At 37.4% G+C, this 23541-nt stretch overlaps 2 protein-coding genes and 1 long non-coding RNA gene across 7 annotated transcripts in view; 2 read left to right on the forward strand and 1 right to left on the reverse strand.

The window, feature by feature from the left end:
• The window catches only part of LOC127978673 (H-2 class I histocompatibility antigen, D-37 alpha chain), a 30211-nt gene extending 7661 nt beyond the window's left edge, over positions 1-22550 (reverse strand). The window contains exons 1-6 of one of the 2 annotated variants that reach the window (XM_052583519.1): positions 22132-22550; positions 21678-21911; positions 21263-21571; positions 19936-20214; positions 19586-19714; positions 18044-18124 (exon numbers count right to left, since the gene is read on the reverse strand). In XM_052583519.1, coding sequence (XP_052439479.1) covers positions 18044-18124; positions 19586-19714; positions 19936-20214; positions 21263-21571; positions 21678-21911; positions 22132-22195 — 1096 coding nt within the window. In that variant the 5' untranslated portion in view covers positions 22196-22550. The remainder of the gene's footprint in view (positions 1-18043; positions 18125-19585; positions 19715-19935; positions 20215-21262; positions 21572-21677; positions 21912-22131) is intronic. The other variant, XM_052583520.1, reaches the window with a different exon arrangement.
• LOC127978699 (uncharacterized) lies at positions 932-2391 on the forward strand. The gene is made up of 2 exons (XR_008158599.1): positions 932-1193; positions 1712-2391. It is a non-coding gene; the product is annotated as an uncharacterized LOC127978699 (long non-coding RNA).
• LOC127978681 (uncharacterized) lies at positions 7058-15093 on the forward strand. 4 transcript variants are annotated; one of them, XR_008158588.1, is made up of 4 exons: positions 7058-7204; positions 14195-14306; positions 14383-14447; positions 14725-15093. XR_008158588.1 is itself a non-coding variant. In XM_052583535.1 (4 exons), the coding sequence occupies exons 1-2, from the start codon at positions 8597-8599 to the stop codon at positions 14197-14199; spliced, it is 1122 nt and encodes a 373-aa protein (XP_052439495.1). In that variant the 5' UTR covers positions 8489-8596; the 3' UTR covers positions 14200-14306; positions 14383-14447; positions 14725-15093. The 4 variants fall into 4 exon arrangements, 1 of the variants encoding a protein (XP_052439495.1); XM_052583535.1 differs by lacking the exon at positions 7058-7204 and adding an exon at positions 8489-9713; XR_008158589.1 differs by lacking the exon at positions 7058-7204 and adding an exon at positions 13852-14123.
• Positions 22551-23541: the final 991 nt, after the last annotated feature.

The following is a 23541-nucleotide window of genomic DNA, read 5'->3' on the forward strand; positions in this document are numbered from 1 at the left end:
GCATATTTTATTCCATTTTAACATGTATACTGCCCACATTTTAATTAATGTAACAAACATTTCATAATCAAAAGTTAAACATTAAGAAGCAAACTAAATCCATATTTCATTTCCATTATAGGCTAATAATTGGGCAGTAACAAAGTTGCTACTGTAGTAGTTCTTTGTACTTGTCCTTTTACTCAAGTAATTTTGAAAATTAACAAGCCTACTTATAATTTTACTGGAGTAATATTTTATTGGGGTATCTGTACTTTTACTCAAGTACTTGATTTGTGGGACACAGCCTGATTATTATAGTTTTTTTTTTTTTTTTTTTGCGTATAACTGTTCAGAAGTAGTTATTTCATAGTTATTTTTCTTGAACCTTAACTAGTAGATAATTAATAGTAGTTATTCAGGAGGTATCACAGAATATATTAGTTACTGATTAGCTAACTGTTACTTAACACAATCATAAAATTATATTACATACTGATTAGTTAACACATCTTTCTTAGTAGTTAACAGTAGTGAGTTAAGTGTTAATGAATAATCACCTGTTAGTTCTTCAATAATTCCTAATTAGTTATGTAGTAAGTAAGAAACAGTATTCTAAAGTGTTACCAGATGTTAACCTAAAATGGTTTTATGAATACAGTAGTATCCAAAGAACAATGATAACACTATATTTAAAAACAAATTAAGGAAATATATAAATAAATATAACTTCTTTAAATATAACTTTTATTTATTTCTATTTAAAGTGCCACTAAATAAACAAACTGTGGTGTGCTTAATGGCTTAAATGTGTTTTGAGGAAGATCATGAGGCCAAACCTGAACCTCTTAGTATACACATGCCTTTTGTTCATGTGTCCATTTTGGTTTGGCTGGTTAAAAACCAACATCAAGTGTGAACCACATCGACTGAGTGTGAAGAGCTCATCATCTTTAGTGTGATGTTCATGGCTGCCTTTAAACCATCTAGATTATTATTAGACTCAAATTTACTCATATTGCAAGAAATGTTTTTGTGTTGCACTTCCAAGAAACACAGTGTATTTTCACACCTGCCTCTTTTCAGCCTAATAAATATCAGTCCAGTCAGCATCTCTAACACTTCTGATGCTTTCTGAACTCCAGACCAGACCAGACTCAGACCAGATTCAGACCAGACTCCTTCATTTACACGAGCTCAAGAACAACGCAAAGGTAAATCTGCTTCCTCTTTAAATGAAGCAAAAATGTATTTTTATTTTTCTTGCCTTATTTTTCTTCATGTAATAATTTTGTTGAGAATTGTGTGTATTTCTGGTTATGTAGATAGTTATTGTGATTGTGAACCTGATGAGAACTGACTTCATAAATCCACTGAAAACATCCAAACACCAGCTGATACAAAGACATTGAGGATTGAAAAATGATAAAAAGAAACATTCCAGCAAACAGATTATACTTAGTTTCAGTGAAATTCAGAGAGCATTGACTTGCTTTGGGTCCCCCAAATGAAAATGTAACATCCAACAGTATTCTAGATATTATGATAAAAAACAACAAGCACTTTTTATCATGTTACAGTTTAACACTGTCAATGGCATTCAACTGTCTGTCTGGACAATTAGACATTCAAACCATAGTAAACACTGCTAATGTCTGTTCTCACAGATGCTGTTTACTCTCATAGTAAATTACTACTTTCTCAACCTGCTCTTTTCTCTCGTTTGTGTCAGGATGAGATCTGCAGCTCTTCTCTCGCTCCTCTTCATTCTGGCTCTCAGTGATGGAGCAGACTGTCAGAACTTTAATGAATTCAAGCGAAAACACATTCTCTCAACTACATTTCAATCCAAGGAGCAAGCTGAAGAGTATCTACAGAAGAATGAACTCTGTGGAAGATCTAAAACGCAATCCTTCATCAAGGGCAGTGATAAAAACATAAAAAAAATCTGTAACGGCTCCGGCAGTGTTTTAGGGAACTATACCAAAAGTAAATATTCATTTAAAGTGTACCTTGTAAGCTCTAAGAAAAGCTCAGATGGAGAGTGTAACATTACCAATTGTACTTCAGGCAATTATTATGTTATCGTTAAATGTAAGAACAAACTACCTGTGCACTATGAAAGTCAAGAGATTGAAGAGAACAAAGATCCACAGCCCTGCTTTTAAAGAGCGTTATTTTATTCCAATGCAGTGGTAGTGAGGATCCAAAGGAGGTTGCTTTAAAATATTGATTTTAATCTTTCATTAAAAAAAATATTGCTATACCACACATTTGTTTGAACTGGATATAAATGGATCTAAATAAAGCTTTCTTTGCAGAATGATGTGCAGTATTATAAAAACAAACAAATGTATAGCTTGAATGCAAAGCAAGTCGCTTCAAATAAAAGCATCTGCCAAAAGCATAAAAGTATAATTTCTGTTCATTTGTGAAATCATACTGATTCTCTGTGATATATGTTTGATATACAATGTTGTCCCAAATTTACACTTTACACACTTAAGGCACACTCAATAATGACAGTCAGAAGAATGCAGATAATATTTATTTTGCTTTAGTATGAAGCTGCAGTTTCACAATACTTCAATTACGTTTTTGAGTAAAAGTAAAATGCAGCAAATATTTTGTTTTCTAACGCTTGAAACGCGATTTACACCTTCACAAAGCTTTTCTTGTGCATACAAATTTAATTTAGGCTTACAGTTTTATGTACAGTTTTTTGCATTATTGACACTGTTTTCCTAATGAATGTTTTTCAGTTGCTTTGACGCAATGTTTTTTGTTTAAAGTGCTATATAAATAAAGGTGACTTGACTTGACTACACTTCCACAAGTCCTACCCTGCATATGCAAATCTATTTAGTATTAATATACCTTCATATAAACCCTAAGAATGCCTTCTAAAACCTTCTGAAGCTCAGGGATGGTCACTTGCAAAACACTTAACTTTATGCATAAATCCGGAAAATGTAAATCAAAAAAGCTTGTATGCAAAACAACACATTAGTGGACAAGAGGGAATAATATGGATTTGTTTTTTTTTTTCCAGAAAACTTAAATTCAAGCACTTTCAAGTAACTGTCAAAAAATTCACAAACTTTCAAGGATTTCAAGGACCCATGGGAAAACCTGTATATGACTGAAAAACCATGCTACGTGTACGGTGTTAAGCTAACTGAGACTTGTTATAGTTCTTATATATCATTGCTCTTGTTGTTGTTTTTGATTGCTTCCATTGCCTTCATTTGTAAGTCGCTTTGGATGAAAGCATCTGCTAAATGTGAACATTAATTTCATCAGAAATAGTAAAAACAAACAAAACCCTGTAGTAACTTTTTTTAAAACTCACTTTTTTCTTCATTTTTTGCTCAACGACTCAATCAGCTGGTGTTTTGTATGAGATCAGTTTACACGTGACTGTTTACATCTGTCACATCACACAAATACAACGATTCACATGAATGTTGATTTATTATCACAAAAAGCAATGTTTAGATGATTTGATTTTGACTGAATTGTTGCCTTTTACTAACTTGTTAAAACCCCATAACCAATCACATTAAAAATACATGTAAATCACAACCCAACAAACAGCACAGTATGCACAATAAACATGCAGCTTATATACTCAGGGGCTAAAACACAATACTTGTTGGATAGCTATTAACCACATTTACATTTAGCAGACGCTTTTATCCAAAGCAACTTACACATGAGGAAGCAATCAAAATCCACAAAAGAGCAATGATACGCAAATGCTATAACATGTCTCAGTTAGCTTAACGCAGTACACATAGAAAGTTTTTTTTTTATTATATAATAAAAAGAGAAAACAGTTTAGAAAAAAATAATGGAGCAAGCTAGTGTTAGAGGCCTTTGTGCTTTTGTTAACTGTACAATAAATAAAAAGAAAACATAAATAGAATACAAAAAGATTAGAAAAGCTAGTGTTCGTTTTTTTATTGAAAACAAGCAGTTCGTAAATGAATAGAGTGCAAGTCTAAAATGGAAACTTTTTTTTAAGAATAGAGAGTGCTAAAGATGGAAGAGATGTGTTTTAAGCTGATTCTTGAAGATGGCTAAGGACTCAGCTGCTCGGATTGAGTTGGGAAGGTCATTCCAAAAGGAGGGAACATTTAATTTAAAAGTCCGTAAAAGTGATTTTATTGCAAATTTGGGATGATCAATAAAGCATCATTCACTTTCAGAACGCAAGCTTCTAGAGGCACAGAAGTCTGAAGTAACAAATTTAGGTAAATGGGTGCAGAGCCAGTGGTAGTTTTGTAGGCAAACATCAATGCCTTGAATTTTATGCGAGCAGCTATTGGAAGCCAGTGCAAATTGATAAACAGAGCGATGATGTGCATTATTTTTGGCTCATTAAAAATTTGTGTTGCTGCCACGTTCTGAATTAATTGTAAAGGTTTGATAGAACTGGCTGAAGACCTGCCAAGAGGGCATTGCAATAGTTCAGCCTTGGACAGAACAAGAGCTTGAACAAGGAGTTGTCTTCTTGATGTTGATCTGGAAATAATCCAAGGAAACAACCTGTAATCCAGGGTTACATTTAAGATTACAACCCGCATCATACAGCATAAATAAACTTTTTTACTGCATGACTTTCTTTTTTTTCTTATTTGCAGTTAAAAGAGAGTTTAATGACTCACAAGTAACTCTGGGGACATTCAAGTTGGGCATTGAAGAGGAAGTGCGGCCTTCCTGTTTCCTGTTTTATACCGTCATATGGAATGCTGGGAAGTGTAGGTCTAGTTCATTTGCTAGTCTAAGCATGCTGAACCATGAACCCAGAGGAAAAAAGGTAAGGAAATGAAACTCATAAACTTTAAATAAAAAAAGATATTTCAAGAAAAGAAAAAAACTATTTCTTCTTGATCTAATGTGCACCTTAGACAAGAAAAAATAAGACCAAAATTGTATTTATTATCAGAATCATAGTGTCTCACAGAAAACAAGAGGCGTTTCTCAATGTCAAGGATACTTCCTTGGTAGGACTGATCCTTCCAAGTCACTTCCTTCAGAGGCTAGGTGAGACTCCTCTTTAGCATTCGGAGAACACGTAAATGGAACAGGCTAGCAAGTGCACGTAATTGCGTCATTACATCAGTGAAAAGGTCCGTTTGAATAACGATGTGAATGGTATCATTAAATTACTTTGGACAACTTAACTAGTTATTTATAAAAGAAATGCAGATGACGCAACCAAGCTAACAATTGTTAAATGACAGGTCCGGTTCAGTTAACCATTTGTATTTGTATTTGTATAATTTACAATATCGATATGGTAGTAATTTGAACTGACATTTAAACGTTAAACTTTACTTATATTTACTACAGTTATAACAAATGTTTGGTAACGTAAATAAAAACTGTTAACACTCCGACTCCGCTAACGTTCGACATTTCTGAATTTTTGAACAAGATAGCAAAGCTGCACGCATAGGATTGTGGGTGATTTGAGAACGCGAAGAGCGCGAAGGATACACATATGCATCCTTTCCTGTGTATGGGATATTTTTAGAATGAAGGACTCAGTCATCCTCGACATTGGAACAGTCCTTCGACGGATGTCGATAACGTAGCATCCTTGAAATACTGGCTTCCGAGGATCCTTCATTGACATTGAGAAACACCTAACGTCTTCCCTTGAGAAGACCTCAATCTAACCCTAAAAATATCTGGCAATAACAACTGAAATTATTATTTTTTTCAAAAATAGCATAAGTTTAATGAACATTTAAAATAAATGGTAAACAGTAAAAAGACAAATGCTAATCCATTAGATTCATTGTTAGTTTAATAACGAATATAAACAAAATGCATGTATATGTATATATATATATATATATGTATATATATATATATATATATATATATATATATATATATATATATATATATATATATATATATACACACCAATTGAATATGTTAAACAAATGTTTCTTATTTATCTCTCTCTGTCTCTCTTTCTCTAGAGTTGAAGCCTACAGCCATTCTGTCCATGCAGCAACTGATGGAAAAGGGGTTCACTTTGGTGCTTGTGATGTTGTCACAAAAATGACATATATATATATATATATATATATATATATATAAACATTCTTGTGTCTTGTCTTGCCTCTCAACAACTTTTAAACTATCGGCTGTAATTTAGTGACTCCATACACTGATTCCAACTTTAACTTACCTAATAATGAGCTAAATCACCTTAAGGAGGTTAATAAATATACTGTATAATTCAAGAGACTAAGACTTTTAAGGTTCTTCATTTTTTACAATTGTTTTAAAATTGATATACTTCGAATTTACAAAATTGATATTTCATTTATATTTTGTGTAAATTCATGTTTAAATGAACAATAAACTTAGTAATCAACCTCTGCTGCATTTTGAATCAAAAATCACATTTAAAAACAAATACTACTGAGATTAATATATTGATGCTATATACAAAGTAACGTGACTGCAAACTAAACCAATAGGGTACTAGATCTGCGGTCCTGAAAATGCAGCCTCCGGTTGTGCAGGAACATACTGCGTTATGTCCTTGCGTGCAAAACTGTAAATTCTAACAAACGTTACTTATATATTGTGTATTATTTCAGTACCTGAAATATCCTGCATATTTTGTCAACAGACATGTCATCATCTCTTACTGTGACACATTTGCCTTCTCAAAAGAGAACATAACTTGTTGTTTCCATTGTCGCAGTAGCTCGGACATCAATTACGTGTTTTACATTACCTTGGGTGAAGGGCGGGTCTTCTTGGCGTGGCGGGAGCTCTGGGCGGGAGTAACTTCCGGTTCACGAAAAAGTACCAATTCAGGATGCAGGATTAGGTCATACATACGTATTTTGATTTCCGATTTCCATCTATAAACACAATCGGATAACGAGATTGCTTTCCGTTTTCCGTCTTCATCAAAAGAAAAAAAGAAAAATGGATTGTTTTCCATTTTTTGTTTTCCTATTTACTAATGGAAATTGGGAAACGAGCCGTTTTTCGTTTTTTTCCTTTTTGTGGGGATCTACATAGGCAGGCACACAACATAGTTGCATCACGTTCACACCCAGGATCACATGATGTTTTGAAAAGTCACATGACCAATTAGGAAGTGATAAGTGTCTGCTGGTTGCAAGGCAGATTCTCTTTGTGTTGGTGCTGGACACTGTTGTGCGTGTTGGGCTTCCTTTTCAGTGTAGGTACTGTTGGTCATGGTAGAGCATGATTAATCACTGCCATTTGAATTTTAATATTTATTTTGTTTTATCAGGGTAATTTCTAGAAGTGTGTGTCTACTCTTCATGGAGGACACCGGCTTCTGCATGGAGTTTTAAAATGTGTTGTGATCACCTCATTGTGACCTGAGCTGCTGGGCTGCATCGGTAAATGCCTTAATATGCCATTGAGTGTTTTATATCTGCATTGGAACATGTTTTAAAATACTTTTTCTGTCTGTAGCAACGGAATGTTCACCTTTGTCTTCATATGTCAATGAGCTGTGGGACAGTTGAGCATACTGAAAAGTAGGCCTATATTTTTTAGCCATGTTTGAGTTGACTATGATATGCTGTTTAATGAGGCTGGCAACTAACATGATTGTTTATTTCCCAAAAGGGACCAGGCCAGCCACTGTTTTCTTGTGATTAATGTGCATTTTTTTATTGTTTTGTTGGTTTGTTTGTGTGATGTGATTTTGCTTCTGGGCCTACCACCCATGTGCCCTACTTGTAGTAGCATGGTTCCTTAAACTGGTGTTATCCGTGCTGGTGGGTCTCCTCCCTAACTATGTCTTCTGCTTAGGCTATCCCTGTACAAGGCCGGATCCACACTGATGCTTTGCCCCTTCTTGCCAAGGGACCACATTGTTAGAGACATTGGTTTGGGGTGTCTTTATAACCATAACACGGTGTGAGATTTTTTTGTCGTGGTATCTGAAGATCTTGAATGAGTGGTGCTTGCTGTGTTGCATGCTTCTTCTGGTGCTGGGTTGCTGTCTCCTGTTTCTTTTTGTCTCACCAGGGTCCACCTGAGCAGGGGTTTCGCATTGGCTGATCCGACCTTCCTAGACTGAGGAGAATCCACCAATTGTATAGCAGTATTTAAGAGCCATTTTAATAACTTTTCCACACTTTTTGTACTAAATTGTAATAAATTTGAAATACATTTATATACCTGCCTCTTGTCAACTGTCCCTTTGCGGGGAAAATATAGAGTTAGCTACACTGCATTAAGGGAAGACTTGTGGGTCCTCCTGCCCATCATCAGGGGGTGGCGTAGTCAAACCATAAAGATTTACTCCTTGACGGGTACCACATTTATGGCGTAGTCGGCAGGATCTAAATGAGGCATTGATATTTTGTTTTGTCTACATGGTTTTGTTGTATCTTTTTTTTATTTGTTAAAATAGAAACAGTGGCTGGTTCTGGACAACAGAAGACTACAAGTGGATGGCCAAAACACAAATAAAATCGATGGGAATCGACAGCCAGTGACTACTAAATCTCAACTGAAGTGTTTTTTTGATTTCCATGTCTTTGACATTGTTCCATATTCTCTTCTGTGGTAGTGAGGTTGTTAAACTGGTAAGATGATTGAGGTGGAGGAACATGTACCTGAGGAACTCTTGACTCTTCGGGAAGAAGTGCAGAGATTACGAGTGGCTAATGAACAACTTCAGAGAGGAAGAGGTGCCAGCGCAGGTACCTCTGGTAATGGCACTACTGCTGGTGGGATAGCCCCCAGTGGCGATTTGGGCTCACAAAATTTTTCTGGTCCACAACCTAGACCAGAACGTTTTGTTTATATTCAAAGAGAGAGAAAGTGCCCCCACTTCTCCGGCTCGAAATCTAAATCTGATATATTGATTTATGATTGGATAGAAAATATGGAGTCATGCATGAGGGATAGGAATATGAGCGCTAGGGAGAAGGCCCTCTTCCTTTATGATCATTTGGAAGGAGAAGCAAAAGCTGAAATCAGATTCCGCTCTTTAGCGGAGCGGGAAAATCCGGATACAATCTTAAACATTTTAAAAGAAGTTTATGGTTCCTCCTCCTCCTTTGTCAGCCTGCAAAGAAAATTCTTTGACAGAAAACAGAAAAATGGGGAGTCTCTAAAAGAATTTTCTCACTGTTTGTGGGCTCTAATTGAAGAAATCAAACGTGCTTACCCTAATAGGTTGACAGACCCAGATATGTTAGTCAGAGATCAGTTCATGGAGCATGTACGTGATGTTTCCTTAAGACGAGAGCTAAAGAGCATTGTGCGTCAAAATCCGGCTGTTGCTTTTATAGCACTACGGCATGAAGCAATTAGATGGATGGAAGAGGGTGAGCGCCCATCTGAACAAACTCGAGCTGAGCTTCACCACTGTGGGGTGGATCTAAATGTTGAAGGGGCTTGTCATGCAGTGGGGGTGGGAAAAGGGTTTGAAGTTTCTGTCTTGCAGGAACAGCTTAACCAACAGCAGTCACAGATTAATAAAATACTACTGAGTCTGTCTAAGATAGAATCTGTGTTAAACCAGCCTACTTCTCGTCCTCATAACCCCAATTACCAGTTTACCCCAGAAGGCCAACCCATCTGTCTCCGATGTCGTAAGCCTGGGCATGTCCTCCGTCAGTGTCGACAGGGACCGAGGCAGCGAACAGCCAGTTTACCCAATGTCCAGCCCGAGGAAAATCCTGCAGTTACAGGACAGTCAGGTATGCATCATATTGATCCAAGCACTGTGACAAACAATCCTAGTCCCTCTAATCAGGTCTTGCTCTCTTCAGATGAGTCAATCTCACTTGTAGGTAAATGCCCTGTAGTGGAGGTAAAGATGGGGGGTGTTAAAGTAAAGTGTCTACTGGACACTGGTTCTATGGTGACAACAATCACAGAGTCCCTTTTTAAGGAAGTATTTCAACATTGGGGAGCACCTAGGCTCAAGTCATGTGGGTGGTTGGCATTAAAAGCTGCAAATGGTTTAAATATCCCCTATGTTGGATATTTAGAGATGGATATCCAGGTACTGGGTAGAACCTTTCCAGGGCGGGGGGTTTTGGTGGTGAAGGATGCCCCTGGCACACTACAACATTCCATTCCTGGGCTGTTAGGAATGAATGTCATTTCTCAGTGTTATAGGGAGTTGTTTGCACAACAGGGTGAGGAATTATTTGCTTCTCTAGGTGCTGTTAAGGCAGAGGCCTGTTGGGAGTCTGTGCTCCGCTACTGTCGCCGCCAAGATGTGTGCCATTTAACTCATGAGGGTCAGGTGCGGGTCCTAGAAAGGGGTGGGGAATTCATCCCTGCTGGGTCACTTAAGTTTATTAAAGTCACCTGCCCAAAAGTCCCACATACGCCACCTGCCACAATGCTGTTGGAACCTGGAGGCTCCGATCTTGCCCCAGGTTTGCTGTTGTCCCCGTCGCTACTCAGTGTTACCAATGGTGTGACATATGTTCCTGTAGTAAATGTAGGAGCCACTGGTGCTACTGTCCACTCAAAGCAGGTGCTGGGGATGTTGCACTCAGTGGTTGACATTCAGGCAGAGGAGCTGAAGTTTGAAGGGGAGAATGGTGATGTTGCCCTAGTTAATATACATACTGCTGGGGGGCCACCTGCCTCCATCTCAGAAGTTCTTGCAGCTTTACACTGGTCAGAGCTTTCACCTGAAGAGGAGGGCCAAGCAAAACAGCTGTTAGAGAAGTATAGTGATGTCTTTGCTAGATATGATGGAGATCTGGGTTGCACTGATGAGATTGTACATGAGATACCTCTTTTAGATGATGCCCCAGTCCGACAAAGATATAGGCGAATACCCCCCTACACAGTGGCAGGCTGTAAAGGACCACATAAAACAGCTTCTGGACAGCAGAGTGATCAGGGAGAGTAGCAGCCCTTACGCATCACCCATTGTCCTGGTGCAAAAGAAAACTGGAGAGCTGCGGATGTGTGTCGATTACCGTCAGCTTAACGCCAAGACAAGAAAGGATGCCTACCCATTACCTCGTATTGAGGAGTCGTTGGATGCCTTGTCAGGGGCCCAGTGGTTCTCAACTCTAGATTTGGCTAGTGGCTATAATCAAGTTGCTGTCGCTGAGAGGGATAAGCCAAAAACTGCATTCTGTACCCCCTTTGGCCTGTTTGAATTTGAAAGGATGCCATTTGGGCTATGTAATGCTCCTGGCACGTTTCAGAGGCTCATGGAGCGAATATTTGGTGATCAGAGCTTTCACTCAGTTCTTTTATATCTGGATGATGTCATAATCTTTTCTTCTTCTGTGGCCCAGCACTTGCAGAGACTGGAGATGGTCCTTAGCCGACTCCAACAGAAAGGGCTTAAGGCAAAGCTGAGTAAGTGCCATTTTTTCAGGAAGGAAGTGCAGTACTTGGGACATCGCGTGTCCAAAGAAGGTGTGGCCACTGATCCAGAGAAGGTGTCTGCTGTGAGTAACTGGAGGAGGCCTTTTGATGTGACCGAAGTCCGATCATTTCTTGGATTTTGCAACTATTATCGCCGCTTCATTAAAGGGTTTGCTCAGTTAGCGGCCCCATTTCACCAACTAGTGGCAGATGTAATTAAAACTGCAAAGGTGTGTAGGACCAGGCCAGCTGCCATCCTTCCCAGTATGTGGACTGAAAAATGTGAGAGAAGTTTCACTGAGTTGAAGAGCATGTTTGTAAGTGCTCCCATCTTGGCATTTGCTGATTTCACAAAGCCCTTTGTCTTGGAGATAGATGCTAGTCATCAAGGGCTAGGTGCAGTCCTTTCTCAGGAGAAGGAGGGAAAATTGAGACCGGTGGCATATGCTAGTCGCTCATTGCGTGGTTCAGAGCGCAACATGGAGAATTATAGCTCCATGAAGCTGGAGTTCTTAGCATTAAAATGGGCAGTTTCAGAAAAATTCAGAGAGTACTTGCTTGGCAGCAAATGTAAGGTTTACACTGATAATAACCCTTTAAGTCATTTTCAGACCCTGAAGTTGGGGGCTACTGAACAAAGATGGGTTGCCCAGTTGGCAGCTTTCGACTTCATTGTACACTACCGACCAGGAAAAAATAATGCTAATGCTGACTCTCTCTCTCGCCAGTACAGCATGCAGGCAGAGACCACAGATCTGGAGACTGACCAGCTGAGAGTTGAACCTTACCAACCCCTCATCCCTGATAGGGCTGAGGGAGCTATATCTCACCAAATCGGAGTCCTTCCAAGTCGATCCAATGCCGAACTGGCAATGTTGCAGGGGGTGGATCCTGTTTTGAAAGACTTTTTGTCTCTTTGGAGACTAGGAAGGCCTCCCAGCAAGGAACAGCAGACCAAACTCACCAAGGATGTACAACATCTCCTCCGGCAGTGGGATCGTATCTTGGAGAAAGATGGCCTGCTGTACAGGAAGACAACTGCCCCTCATGGAGAGCCATATACCCAACTACTCCTGCCGCAGTGTCTTCGCCAGGAACTTCTCCGGGGTCTCCATGACCAACATGGACATCAAGGAGTACGGCGAACCACTGACCTGGTGAGGCAACGGTGTTACTGGCCAGGGATGGGAGCAGAAATTGAGAAGTACTGTCAGAATTGCCAACGCTGTGTGCTGTCTAAAGCTGTCCAGCCCAAAGTCAAGACTTACCAGGGGGTTCTGCTGGCAGGTCAGCCATTAGAAGTACTTGCCATAGACTTTATCCTGCTTGAGTCTGCAACAGATGGCAGGGAAAATGTGTTGGTCATGACCGATGTTTTCTCAAAATACACCCAGGCAATCCCAACCAAAGACCAAAGTGCCAGAACAGTGGCAAAGATTCTAGTTGACTGCTGGTTCAACCGCTTCGGGGTGCCTAAACGAATACATTCCGACCAAGGGAGAAACTTTGAGAGTGTACTCATCGCACAGTTGTGTCAGCTATATGGGATTGAAAAGTCTAGAACAACAGCATACCATCCCCAAGGGAATGGCCAATGTGAGCGATTTAACAGGACCCTCCATGACCTCCTCCGATCGTTCACTGTGGAAAAGAAACGGGTGTGGCCAAAGTACATCTCTCAGTTGGTGTGGGCATACAACACTTCTACCCACCGCTCCACTGGTCATTCCCCTTACTCGTTGATGTTTGGCGTGCTACCTCGACTCCCTATTGATTTCCTCTTGGGGGCTAACGACATCGAAGAAACAAGCTCTTTGGATGAATGGGTCATACGGCATCAGGAACGGCTTCAGGTAACTCGTGAACTAGCCCGCAAGAACATGGAGGAGGCAGCAGATTACCGGCAGCGAAACCACAACCAACAGGTGTGTGATAAGGGTTTTACAGATGGCCAACTGGTCTATTTAAAAGATCACCTCTGCCAAGGTCGTCGCAAGATCCAAGATGTCTGGTCACCAGCACTGTACAAAGTCGTCAGGACACCAACTGGCCCTGGTGGGCCCTACACTGTCACATTGGCTGATGGAACTGGTAATGTCCGGCAAGTCCACAGAACAGAGATTAGAGCATCACAGTTGGATATTATACCATCAGTACCAAAGGTCCCTCAGCCATCCACAAAAACTACTTACCCAGAAGGTTATTCAACTTGCAGTGACGAAGATGTCCTTACCTGGATAGAAGCAGCAACACCTATTCCAGTAGCTGCTGTCACTCCAGATCCGCCACCAACGGCCCCCAATGAAGTTGCAGAAGTACTTGTGGAGGAGGATGAGGGTTGGGACAAGGATGACGATGATGACGATGATAATGATGACAGCGATGAAGGGCATCCCCTACTTCAAAACAGGTCACCAGGTCTTAGACGCACCAGGCGAGTAACAGCTGGAAGACACAAGAATCCTCACAATCTGCCAAGGTCCACAGTATCCAGTGCCAATGTGGGAGGGTAAGGGCTGCAGCATTCCTTGGGGCTGAGGTTTGATCGTCGGGGGCGACGACACCTTTTGGGAGGAGTGAGTGTGGGGATCTACATAGGCAGGCACACAACCTAGTTGCATCACGTTCACACCCAGGATCACATGATGTTTTGAAAAGTCACATGACCAATTAGGAAGTGATAAGTGTCTGCTGGTTGCAAGGCAGATTCTCTTTGTGTTGGTGCTGGACACTGTTGTGCGTGTTGGGCTTCCTTTTCAGTGTAGGTACTGTTGGTCATGGTAGAGCATGATTAATCACTGCCATTTGAATTTTAATATTTATTTTGTTTTATCAGGGTAATTTCTAGAAGTGTGTGTCTACTCTTCATGGAGGACACAGGCTTCTGCATGGAGTTTTAAAATGTGTTGTGATCACCTCATTGTGACCTGAGCTGCTGGGCTGCATCGGTAAATGCCTTAATATGCCATTGAGTGTTTTATATCTGCATTGGAACATGTTTTAAAATACTTTTTCTGTCTGTAGCAACGGAATGTTCACCTTTGTCTTCATATGTCAATGAGCTGTGGGACAGTTGAGCATACTGAAAAGTAGGCCTATATTTTTTAGCCATGTTTGAGTTGACTATGATATGCAGTTTAATGAGGCTGGCAACTAACATGATTGTTTATTTCCCAAAAGGGACCAGGCCAGCCACTGTTTTCTTGTGATTAATGTGCATTTTTTTATTGTTTTGTTGGTTTGTTTGTGTGATGTGATTTTGCTTCTGGGCCTACCACCCATGTGCCCTACTTGTAGTAGCATGGTTCCTTAAACTGGTGTTATCCGTGCTGGTGGGTCTCCTCCCTAACTATGTCTTCTGCTTAGGCTATCCCTGTACAAGGCCGGATCCACACTGATGCTTTGCCCCTTCTTGCCAAGGGACCACATTGTTAGAGACATTGGTTTGGGGTGTCTTTATAACCATAACACGGTGTGAGATTTTTTTGTCATGGTATCTGAAGATCTTGAATGAGTGGTGCTTGCTGTGTTGCATGCTTCTTCTGGTGCTGGGTTGCTGTCTCCTGTTTCTTTTTGTCTCACCAGGGTCCACCTGAGCAGGGGTTTCGCATTGGCTGATCCGACCTTCCTAGACTGAGGAGAATCCACCAATTGTATAGCAGTATTTAAGAGCCATTTTAATAACTTTTCCACACTTTTTGTACTAAATTGTAATAAATTTGAAATACATTTATATACCTGCCTCTTGTCAACTGTCCCTTTGCGGGGAAAATATAGAGTTAGCTACACTACATTAAGGGAAGACTTGTGGGTCCTCCTGCCCATCATCAGGGGGTGGCGTAGTCAAACCATAAAGATTTACTCCTTGACGGGTACCACATTTAAAAACGAAAATCCGTTGGCCAACAAGTACACGGACCATTGTAAAACCATTGCACTGATTTGCATGTTTCTTGATGATGTGCTTTTTTTCTGTGGTACTCACATGCACCATGTCGCTTCATGTCGTATTCTCCTCCATGTCCCACAGAAAAACTCAGGGGTCCAATGAAAAAGCGGGAAAGATGCTCAATTTGCATGAGGCGGGACAAAGGGTAAAATTCCTGTACAGCCAGTAAAGTGTAGGCCTATATATTTCTAAATCGTGTATTATATAAATTACAAAGGTTTAATTGGCATCTTTATTTCAAAGGACCCGACCGACCCAAATATCATTAAAAATATTTTTGTATGACTCGTAACCGCGGGTTACCGCAGGCACCCGCTCATTTTTGATCAACCCGCGCATCACTGGTAGCTACTGTACACGAAACTCTGAACACTTGCAAAGGAATATGTCTGACCTTGTGCAAAACAAAGCAAAAGCAATACTATACACTTCTCAGTCAATCACAGTAATCGTTATGCCACTTAGGTCTCGATCTCAAACGTTACTGTTTTGGAGGAATATTCAGAGTGGGCAATGTTACAGTCTGATAATAGGGTTGCCACCCATCCCTTAAAATACGTAATCGTCCCTTATTTGAGAATAAAATAGCGCTTCCCGTTTTGAATCAATACGGGACGGGGTTTGTCCCGTATTTTCGGAGTTGTCTTGAATGCAACATCTTATGCATATCATCCCACCTTCTGTGAAGACTCATCCTATTCGGCCCGTGATTGGGTAATACTCGCTGCCATCGTTAGATTGATTGGTTTGTTTCAAGTTCACGGCCAATCAGAGTCGGAGGAGGGCGGGTCTCTTGACAGAGAGTCGATTTGAAAGAATGGCGGAGGCTGCACTTTATAATAAGGTTCATTTATTAAAGATTAATGTATTAACTAACAATGAGTAAGTAATACATTTGTTACAGTATTTATTAATCTTTGTTAATGTTAGTTAATAGAAATAAAGCTGTTCATTGTTTGTTCATGATAGTTCACAGCGCATTAACTAATATTAACAAGATTTTAATAAAGTATTATTAAATGTGGAAATTAACATTAACAAAAATGAACAATTGATGTATAAGAGCAGATCATTATTGGTTAATGTTAATGTAGTTAACTAATGAACCTTATTTTAAAGTGTTACCGATTTGTTTATTACAGTTAAGGTGTAGTCAGAAACATAAGCATTATTTTAATAAGAGACAAGGGAGGTACCATTTATTTAATAATAAAAATACAGTGCCTATGTGAAGCAAATGAACAACTTAACTAATTTAAATGATTGCATTCTTCAATAGGCTACTGTAGAATTAACAATAGACTAAAATATATTATCTTACCAATAATAATAATAATAATAATAATAAAAATATTGTTTTTTTACATGAATTTACAAATGTTTGTAAATTGATTATTTATTATGTGGTTTCACTGTTTGGATGGTGTTACAGTCTGCAAACAATGACAAATATTTTATCCAAAATCAGTGTTCACGTCACCTTATACAATTACTAAAGTTCATTAGCAATTAATATTTTTATGAAAACATGTTTTAAGTTGTGATTTACCACCACTGGCACGTCATCGGACCTTTGGTACAATAAGATACATTGAAAAATATTAAATTTTATTTATGGAAGTTCAAAAAAAATTTTCACAGTGTTGTTATGGAAAGAACTATTTTTGATTCCAACAAAAAACATTTCAGTGACTAGAGATGCATCAAGTTCAGTTTATTTATAAAATACATAAAAATGGCCACAGGCCGATCAAAGTGCTTTACAAGATAAGAAAATAACAAAGTCAGCAAAACAGTTTAAAACTAAACACTAAACACTAAAAAGTACACAAATAGCAGCAAAATAATTGAAATAGTTTTTTCGACTATATAGCTGCTTTTGTGAAATGGACAGGTTTTACAAACTGTTCATTTCTATAGAACTGTTATTGCCAATAATGAACAATAAAGCTATTTAAAAAATAATAATAATACTGGTAAAATAACAAACTTAATAAAAAAAATATGAGCAGCAACAAAATATTGCAATTTTTGTTTTCATAAACGGTGAGGTTTTGTTTTTGATAGTAAACACAACGACTGAAAAAATTACGTTAATTTTACTTTTCTCTTTTGACAGCAGTAATCAATTTCTAATTTATTTATTTGTTTGTTTTAATGAAGAAAGTCAATAAATGCTACTTTGGATTATGACTTTTGGTGCTGGAGCAAATGAAAATACAAAAGTGAAATGTTAAAATGGTTTACTAATGATATCAGTGCAAATATTTAATATAAACCTAAATATGTAATTTTACAGTACTCCCTGAAACTAACATAGAGAACAATACTGGTTAGGGCTGTCAATTTTAGTTAGAAAATCGATTGCACAATCGATCGGACCAACCAAAAAAAGTAAAAAAAAAAATGAAAATAGGGAATCGATTTTAACCAAATATGTACACTATTAATTTTAAAATAGTTAAACAATTAAAAAATATAGATGTAACAAAACTCATATCCATGCAGAAAAAGAAAATAAAGAATTCCCAAAGTGCAGTATGGGTTGCGAAAGCTAGACCGAAAATACCAGCAATTTTATGTGACAGTCCTAATACTGTTACTTAAATAGCAAATGTATTGTGCAAACATAATTTCTAATCAGGTCTACAAACATAAGCTGTTCACATCGCAGAGATCCGGAGATACCTGTGTGTGGGGATTTTTATTTTTTATAATACAATTTTCTTCTTTTACCTTCAGGACTGGCCATCTCTCCTCTATGAGAGTGAGGTGTCATCTTCCCCCCGTTTTCAACTTCATTACTCCTTCTCTGACCTAGAAAAAAAAAAAACAGCAGATAATAAGAAAGGAAAGAACTGACACTGCTTTGTTTTCTTTGTGCACAAAAATAATCTCATAGCCCTGATATCACATTATTTTACCGATATACTTGCTGTGTTTCTATGTTGATCGTGGTAATATCATTACTGTCTGTGGATGGTCAGAGAGCTCATGGATTTCATAAAAAATATCTTAATTTGTGTTCCGAAGATGAACGAAGGTCTTACAGGTTTGGAACGACATGAAGGTGAATAATTAATAACAGAATTGTAATTTCTAGGTGAAATATAGCTTTCAATATGTTTCAGTGATTGAGTCATATTTGAGGTGGATGAATGACAGGTGAGCCTTCTCTTCATCACGGACATTTTTTGGCTTTTTGCCTTTTGCCGAATTAATTCTTCACCCTTTTCACATTACATATCATAAAAAAGGGAAAATAATATACAATAAGGTTTAAAACCTTAATATAAAATGTTTATTGGGTAGGTGTAGGGAGGGCTTTATTGTCTCAACAAGGCTATTTTCACTCAATGCAAATAGCCGCTGCCTTTTTTCTGTAATTAACAGACTAAACATTGTAGTCGACCAGTCTTTAGAAAATACAGTAGATTACATAAAAGCTTTAGCTTGAATATATAGCCTACCGCAATTTTGCAATTATCATTTGCTGTGTTCCTTGTAATTTGTGATCGTCAAATAAAATATTTGGGATTGGGACCAAGAAACAGTTCTAATTCAGAACCGTTTTTTTTTGTTTTTTTTTAAAGAACCGGTACCGTGAGCAATTTCTAAGTTAAGTTTCATGGTAAAAGCCCCTGGTAACTTCAAGAGTGATAAACAAAGTGATAGAAAATATTTATTTTCATGCATTTTAAATGTTTAAAAATATGGAAAACACTCATTGCATCACACCATCTCCTGACTGGATTATTATTTGTAAAATAGGGGCTTTATGGAGTGTGGGTATATATGGTTATAAGTATAACAGTTTATATTTAATTAATTTTAGGGAAATGAACAAGTGTCTTAGACCTCAAAGGACTATATGTTTGTAAAAAACATCAACTTTGAAACACATGCTGATTGATGGACTAGCATTACTCAACATTACTTACTACCTTCCAGCAACACTAAATTCAATGAAGGTAAAATAGTAGAAAAAACATAAGTTAATTCAAATGGAACCGGAATCAGAACCCAAAAATTTGTATACTGTAATGTTGAATTTTGACATTGCCAAACTTTAATTTAGGTGGACAGTATAAACAGTATTGAGCATTGAGTACTGTGCATTTTCTCTTACCACTATTTTTTATTTTTGTTTTACGATTCCAAACCCTAGTCATAAAGCATATACCATCAAACATCATACTTTTTTTGAAAGGTCTTTCAAACAATGCTATTCAAAAACAAAACATCTAAAAGGAAAAGTGTTGAATATTTATAACTCACCACCATTTAACCGTTTCCTTCGGTAGATGCAGTAAGAGATCACAATGAGAACTAGAACTGTTGAAACTGTTATTAATACTGCTTTCAAAGACCACTGAGATTCTGTTTCAAAGTCAGCATAATTCCCTTCTGCAAAAAAATAGATAAAATAAAAATACAATTCATTTCAGCTAAAGAGTAAAGACCTTTTAACTGTAATTGTTTGTGACCGGCAACATTAAGGTTATGTTTTCTTTCTACATACTGAGTTTTGTACTGATGAATTGAGTTTCATCTGTTATTCACACAGAAGGACCATTAGTGTATAAAAGCCATTCTTCACGATTTCAATCAAAGATGTATTATTTTACCCCATTCTACTACAGCTGGTTCTGTCAGACCCCTGTGAATGACAAAACAGTCATAAGATCCTCTGATGTCTCTGTCGATCTTCACACTGACTCTCATCTGAAAGGATCCATCATCATTTGGTCTGATTCCAGATGATATCTTGTTTTCTGTGTTAATTTTGTCCAATCTGATGTTCATCTCAATATCTCTGGGGTAGAAACCAGTGGCCAGACAGCTCAGATTCATCTTACTGTCATCATCAGGAGCTTTCCTCACAAACACATGAACATCTGGTGGAGCTGAGCAGAAAACAATAATGCAATTAACAAATATTTACAATTTGATAATTCACACACACACACACACACACACACACATTGGGTTTCCATGTTTTATGGGGACATTCTATGGGTATAATGGTGTAGCCTGTTCTATTACCCTAAACCTAAACCTACCCCTTATATGAAACTTTGTGCATTTTTAGATTTATTATTAATTCTGTCTGATTTATAAGCTTGTTTTTTCTCAAAAAAAAAAAAAAAAAAAATGACAAGGATTTCGGATATTGTCATCTTTGTAAGGATATTGTCCCATAACATTTGCCCATTTGTGAGTAAAATGGTCACAGTTACACCCATGTAAACACAACTTTGAAAGCCTTATCATTTATATTAAATCAATAGTGTAAGTGTATCATTTCAGATACAAACACAACAAAGTTAAATCAATCACTCAGACAAGGATGAACATTTTGAACTGATCAGTATTTTTTTTGTCTTGAAAGCGAAGCCAGTACGTTTCGATCGCCCCCTGTTCTCAGGTTCCAGTATACATCATAAACCCCGCCCTCTTCATTTAACGGGACGTGAGACAAACTAAATAGTTTTTATCATGCTGATGTAAATTTAAGTGTTCGTTTTTTAAAATAAGTTTCCTTTTAGTTATGTGATGCTTTAAAAATGATTGACAGCTTCTCTGAGCAAACAGAGGCACCAACAGACTTTTACGGGATCTTCCGGAGGAGATTTGAATTGTATTTACTTTATTTGAACACAAACCTCTTGTACGGCAATCAAGCAGACAAAAATTGTAGCAGTTTGTCAGGCTAATTCAAAAAGAGTCAGGAGCATGTGCTTGCCATTGACTCTGCTTTGTGACTGAAGCTCCACTTCGCTCTCTATTGTGCAGACTCTGGTCTCAAATCAGTGCAATATGTCCATGCTTTATTGGGACTTCCCCTTTCTTCAATCAAAAATCTCTTTTTACCGTCTGTGGACACAACCTCCTGAACTTATTTCATGCTCACAAAGAGTTACAGCTCATTAAAGTGATGTGATCAGAACTTACTCTTTTTAGTGTTGTTAACTGTGGAGATCCAGTTCATGCAGGTCTTGAGGAAATGCTGCAGGAGTTCATTGCGTTTTGTTTGCTGATCCCATTTGATTTTGATTTCTTTGGCTTTGATGTTTTTATAAATCCACTGCAGCGTGTCAGAATTAAAGGCAATAAAATCCTCTCCATCAAATCCATATTCATCAAACGCTCTCAGACTCGTCACTGTTCCATTATATCTCTCCAGTTCACAACCAGATTTTCTCTGGAGGATATGGAGCTCTACAATCACAGAACAACACTCGAGACATACTGTATAGAGCACTGTGCAAAAAATTAAGAAAGAAAAAGATAAATAATAAAATTGTATGCAGGAATTTACATTTCACAACATATCCGATATAATTGAGGAGTGAAGCATGAAACTCACCAGAACACTGTGTGTTTGTGCAGTTTGACAGAGTCTTCATCTGGTGTATGAACCAGTCTCTAGAATCAGGAAATTCAGTCCAGTCATCTTCAGTCAGACTCGATCTTACCCAGGAGTTATCTTTATTGTTGTAGTGTCTGATCTGTCTGCCGTCAGCAACAGCCTCAGCACTGAACTCTGGGAGTGTGTTTGCTTTGGAAAAGGCTGTGAACTTGAAGTGAAGGTAATGTTTCTCTGAGGAACAGTGTAAAACACGTGCCATGACAAAACGGACAAAACGTGGATAAAACTGATTTCAAACCTGACTTCAAACTCCACTAAAGAATACTGTAAAATTGTATTTTACATGCAATTGTATAATAGTATAAACTATGCATAGTGTGTTTGTCAGTGACTAGATTGTAGGTCGCCATTTTTATCAGTCGACTGAAAACGAAAAAAACTCTGTTCTTACCTTGCAGCCCAAAGCCAAGAAAAGAGTGAAACAATAAAATAATAAACACAAAAGGCAAAAACATTCTAAAAAATTAAAGTGTTTAAAAAAAATCAAATGCATTTTTTTTTTTCATTTACATTTTCGAAAAGCGCTCTGAACTGATCGACATTAAAGTGAAAGATCACACCCCTCACTGCAGAGTCTGGTCGCGGTGACGTAGCTACGTCAGGTATGTGTTTGGTTAGGTGAGGACGCACAATGGCGTTGTGAAATGTTCGGGTGACGCTGGGCGGAGCATATATGAATATTCATGAGTTTTCTGTTTCGCGTTAAAGCGACACTGAAAATATTAGTACTTTGTTACTGAAACATAAACGATTTTCAAAAAAGTATGTTTTAGCGTAGACTGCCATTATGCTTAGTTTATTGTTGTTTTTATTACTATTGTTAATATGCAAAATAATTTATAGATTGTGTCATGGTTAGTGATTTTCGTAATGATTTACCTGAGGCAGGCTATGCTCCAAATGAGCCTACAACCCCTTATGAAACAAAAATATATTGCAGTTTATTGGAAAATATCATGTAATATATTAGGCATATATTCTTATATATGGGATTTAATATTTACTTTTTCCAATATATTGCAATATATTGAAAGCGGCAATCATTTGAATATTAAATCATCAATATATTATTCAATGTATTCAAATATATAATATATTAGAAAATAAAAAGGGAAAATAATATATAACAATAGTATATCACAATATATTTTAAGAAATATATTGGTAAATATATTCTCCTTTCATAAGGGACAATTAAGCAGTTTTATAATATTCTCATTTTACATAACTAAGAGTCCTTAAAATGTGTCGTTTAATAACTTTGCCAAAATGTATCTGTTGTGCCATAATAAATTATAAATTAAAATAATTATTCTGTGTCATTCCTAATCGTTTGCTCAATCAAAAAATGTTTTAAATAACAAAAGCGAAAGCTGAATGTTTTTTTTTATACACACATAAACTGGAATATAAAAATTCTTAATCTCTGTATTTTTTTATTTTTATTTATTTGCCCCCAAAAATATACATTTAGTAGATAACATGCACTATTTAGTTAAAAAAATATGTAAAAATGTCTTTATACACTTTATTTTTGTGTTCAATCATATACTGCATTGTGGTGCACTTGAAAATCATCTTGACTCAAATGTGTATTGTTCAAGTTTTGAAATCCACAACCTTGCAGTATTTTAACAAAGTTTTGCTTATTTTCTACAAACTTATAACAATTAAAATGTTTTGTAGTTTAATGACAAATGGCTAAATCAAAACATACAGTAATTTGTACATTTTAATTTCAAAGATAGATAGATTGCTTTTGCTGTATGAAGACTTCAGATGATTCTGTGTTAAAAGTTGT

The sequence above is a fragment of the Carassius gibelio genome, chromosome B19 (genome assembly GCF_023724105.1).
Source record: "Carassius gibelio isolate Cgi1373 ecotype wild population from Czech Republic chromosome B19, carGib1.2-hapl.c, whole genome shotgun sequence".
Classification (NCBI taxonomy): domain Eukaryota; kingdom Metazoa; phylum Chordata; class Actinopteri; order Cypriniformes; family Cyprinidae; genus Carassius; species Carassius gibelio.

Excerpts from the sequence above, each read along its gene's own strand:
- LOC127978681 (XM_052583535.1), top strand. The coding sequence starts at position 8,597 with ATGATTGAGGTGGAGGAACATGTACCTGAGGAACTCTTGACTCTTCGG.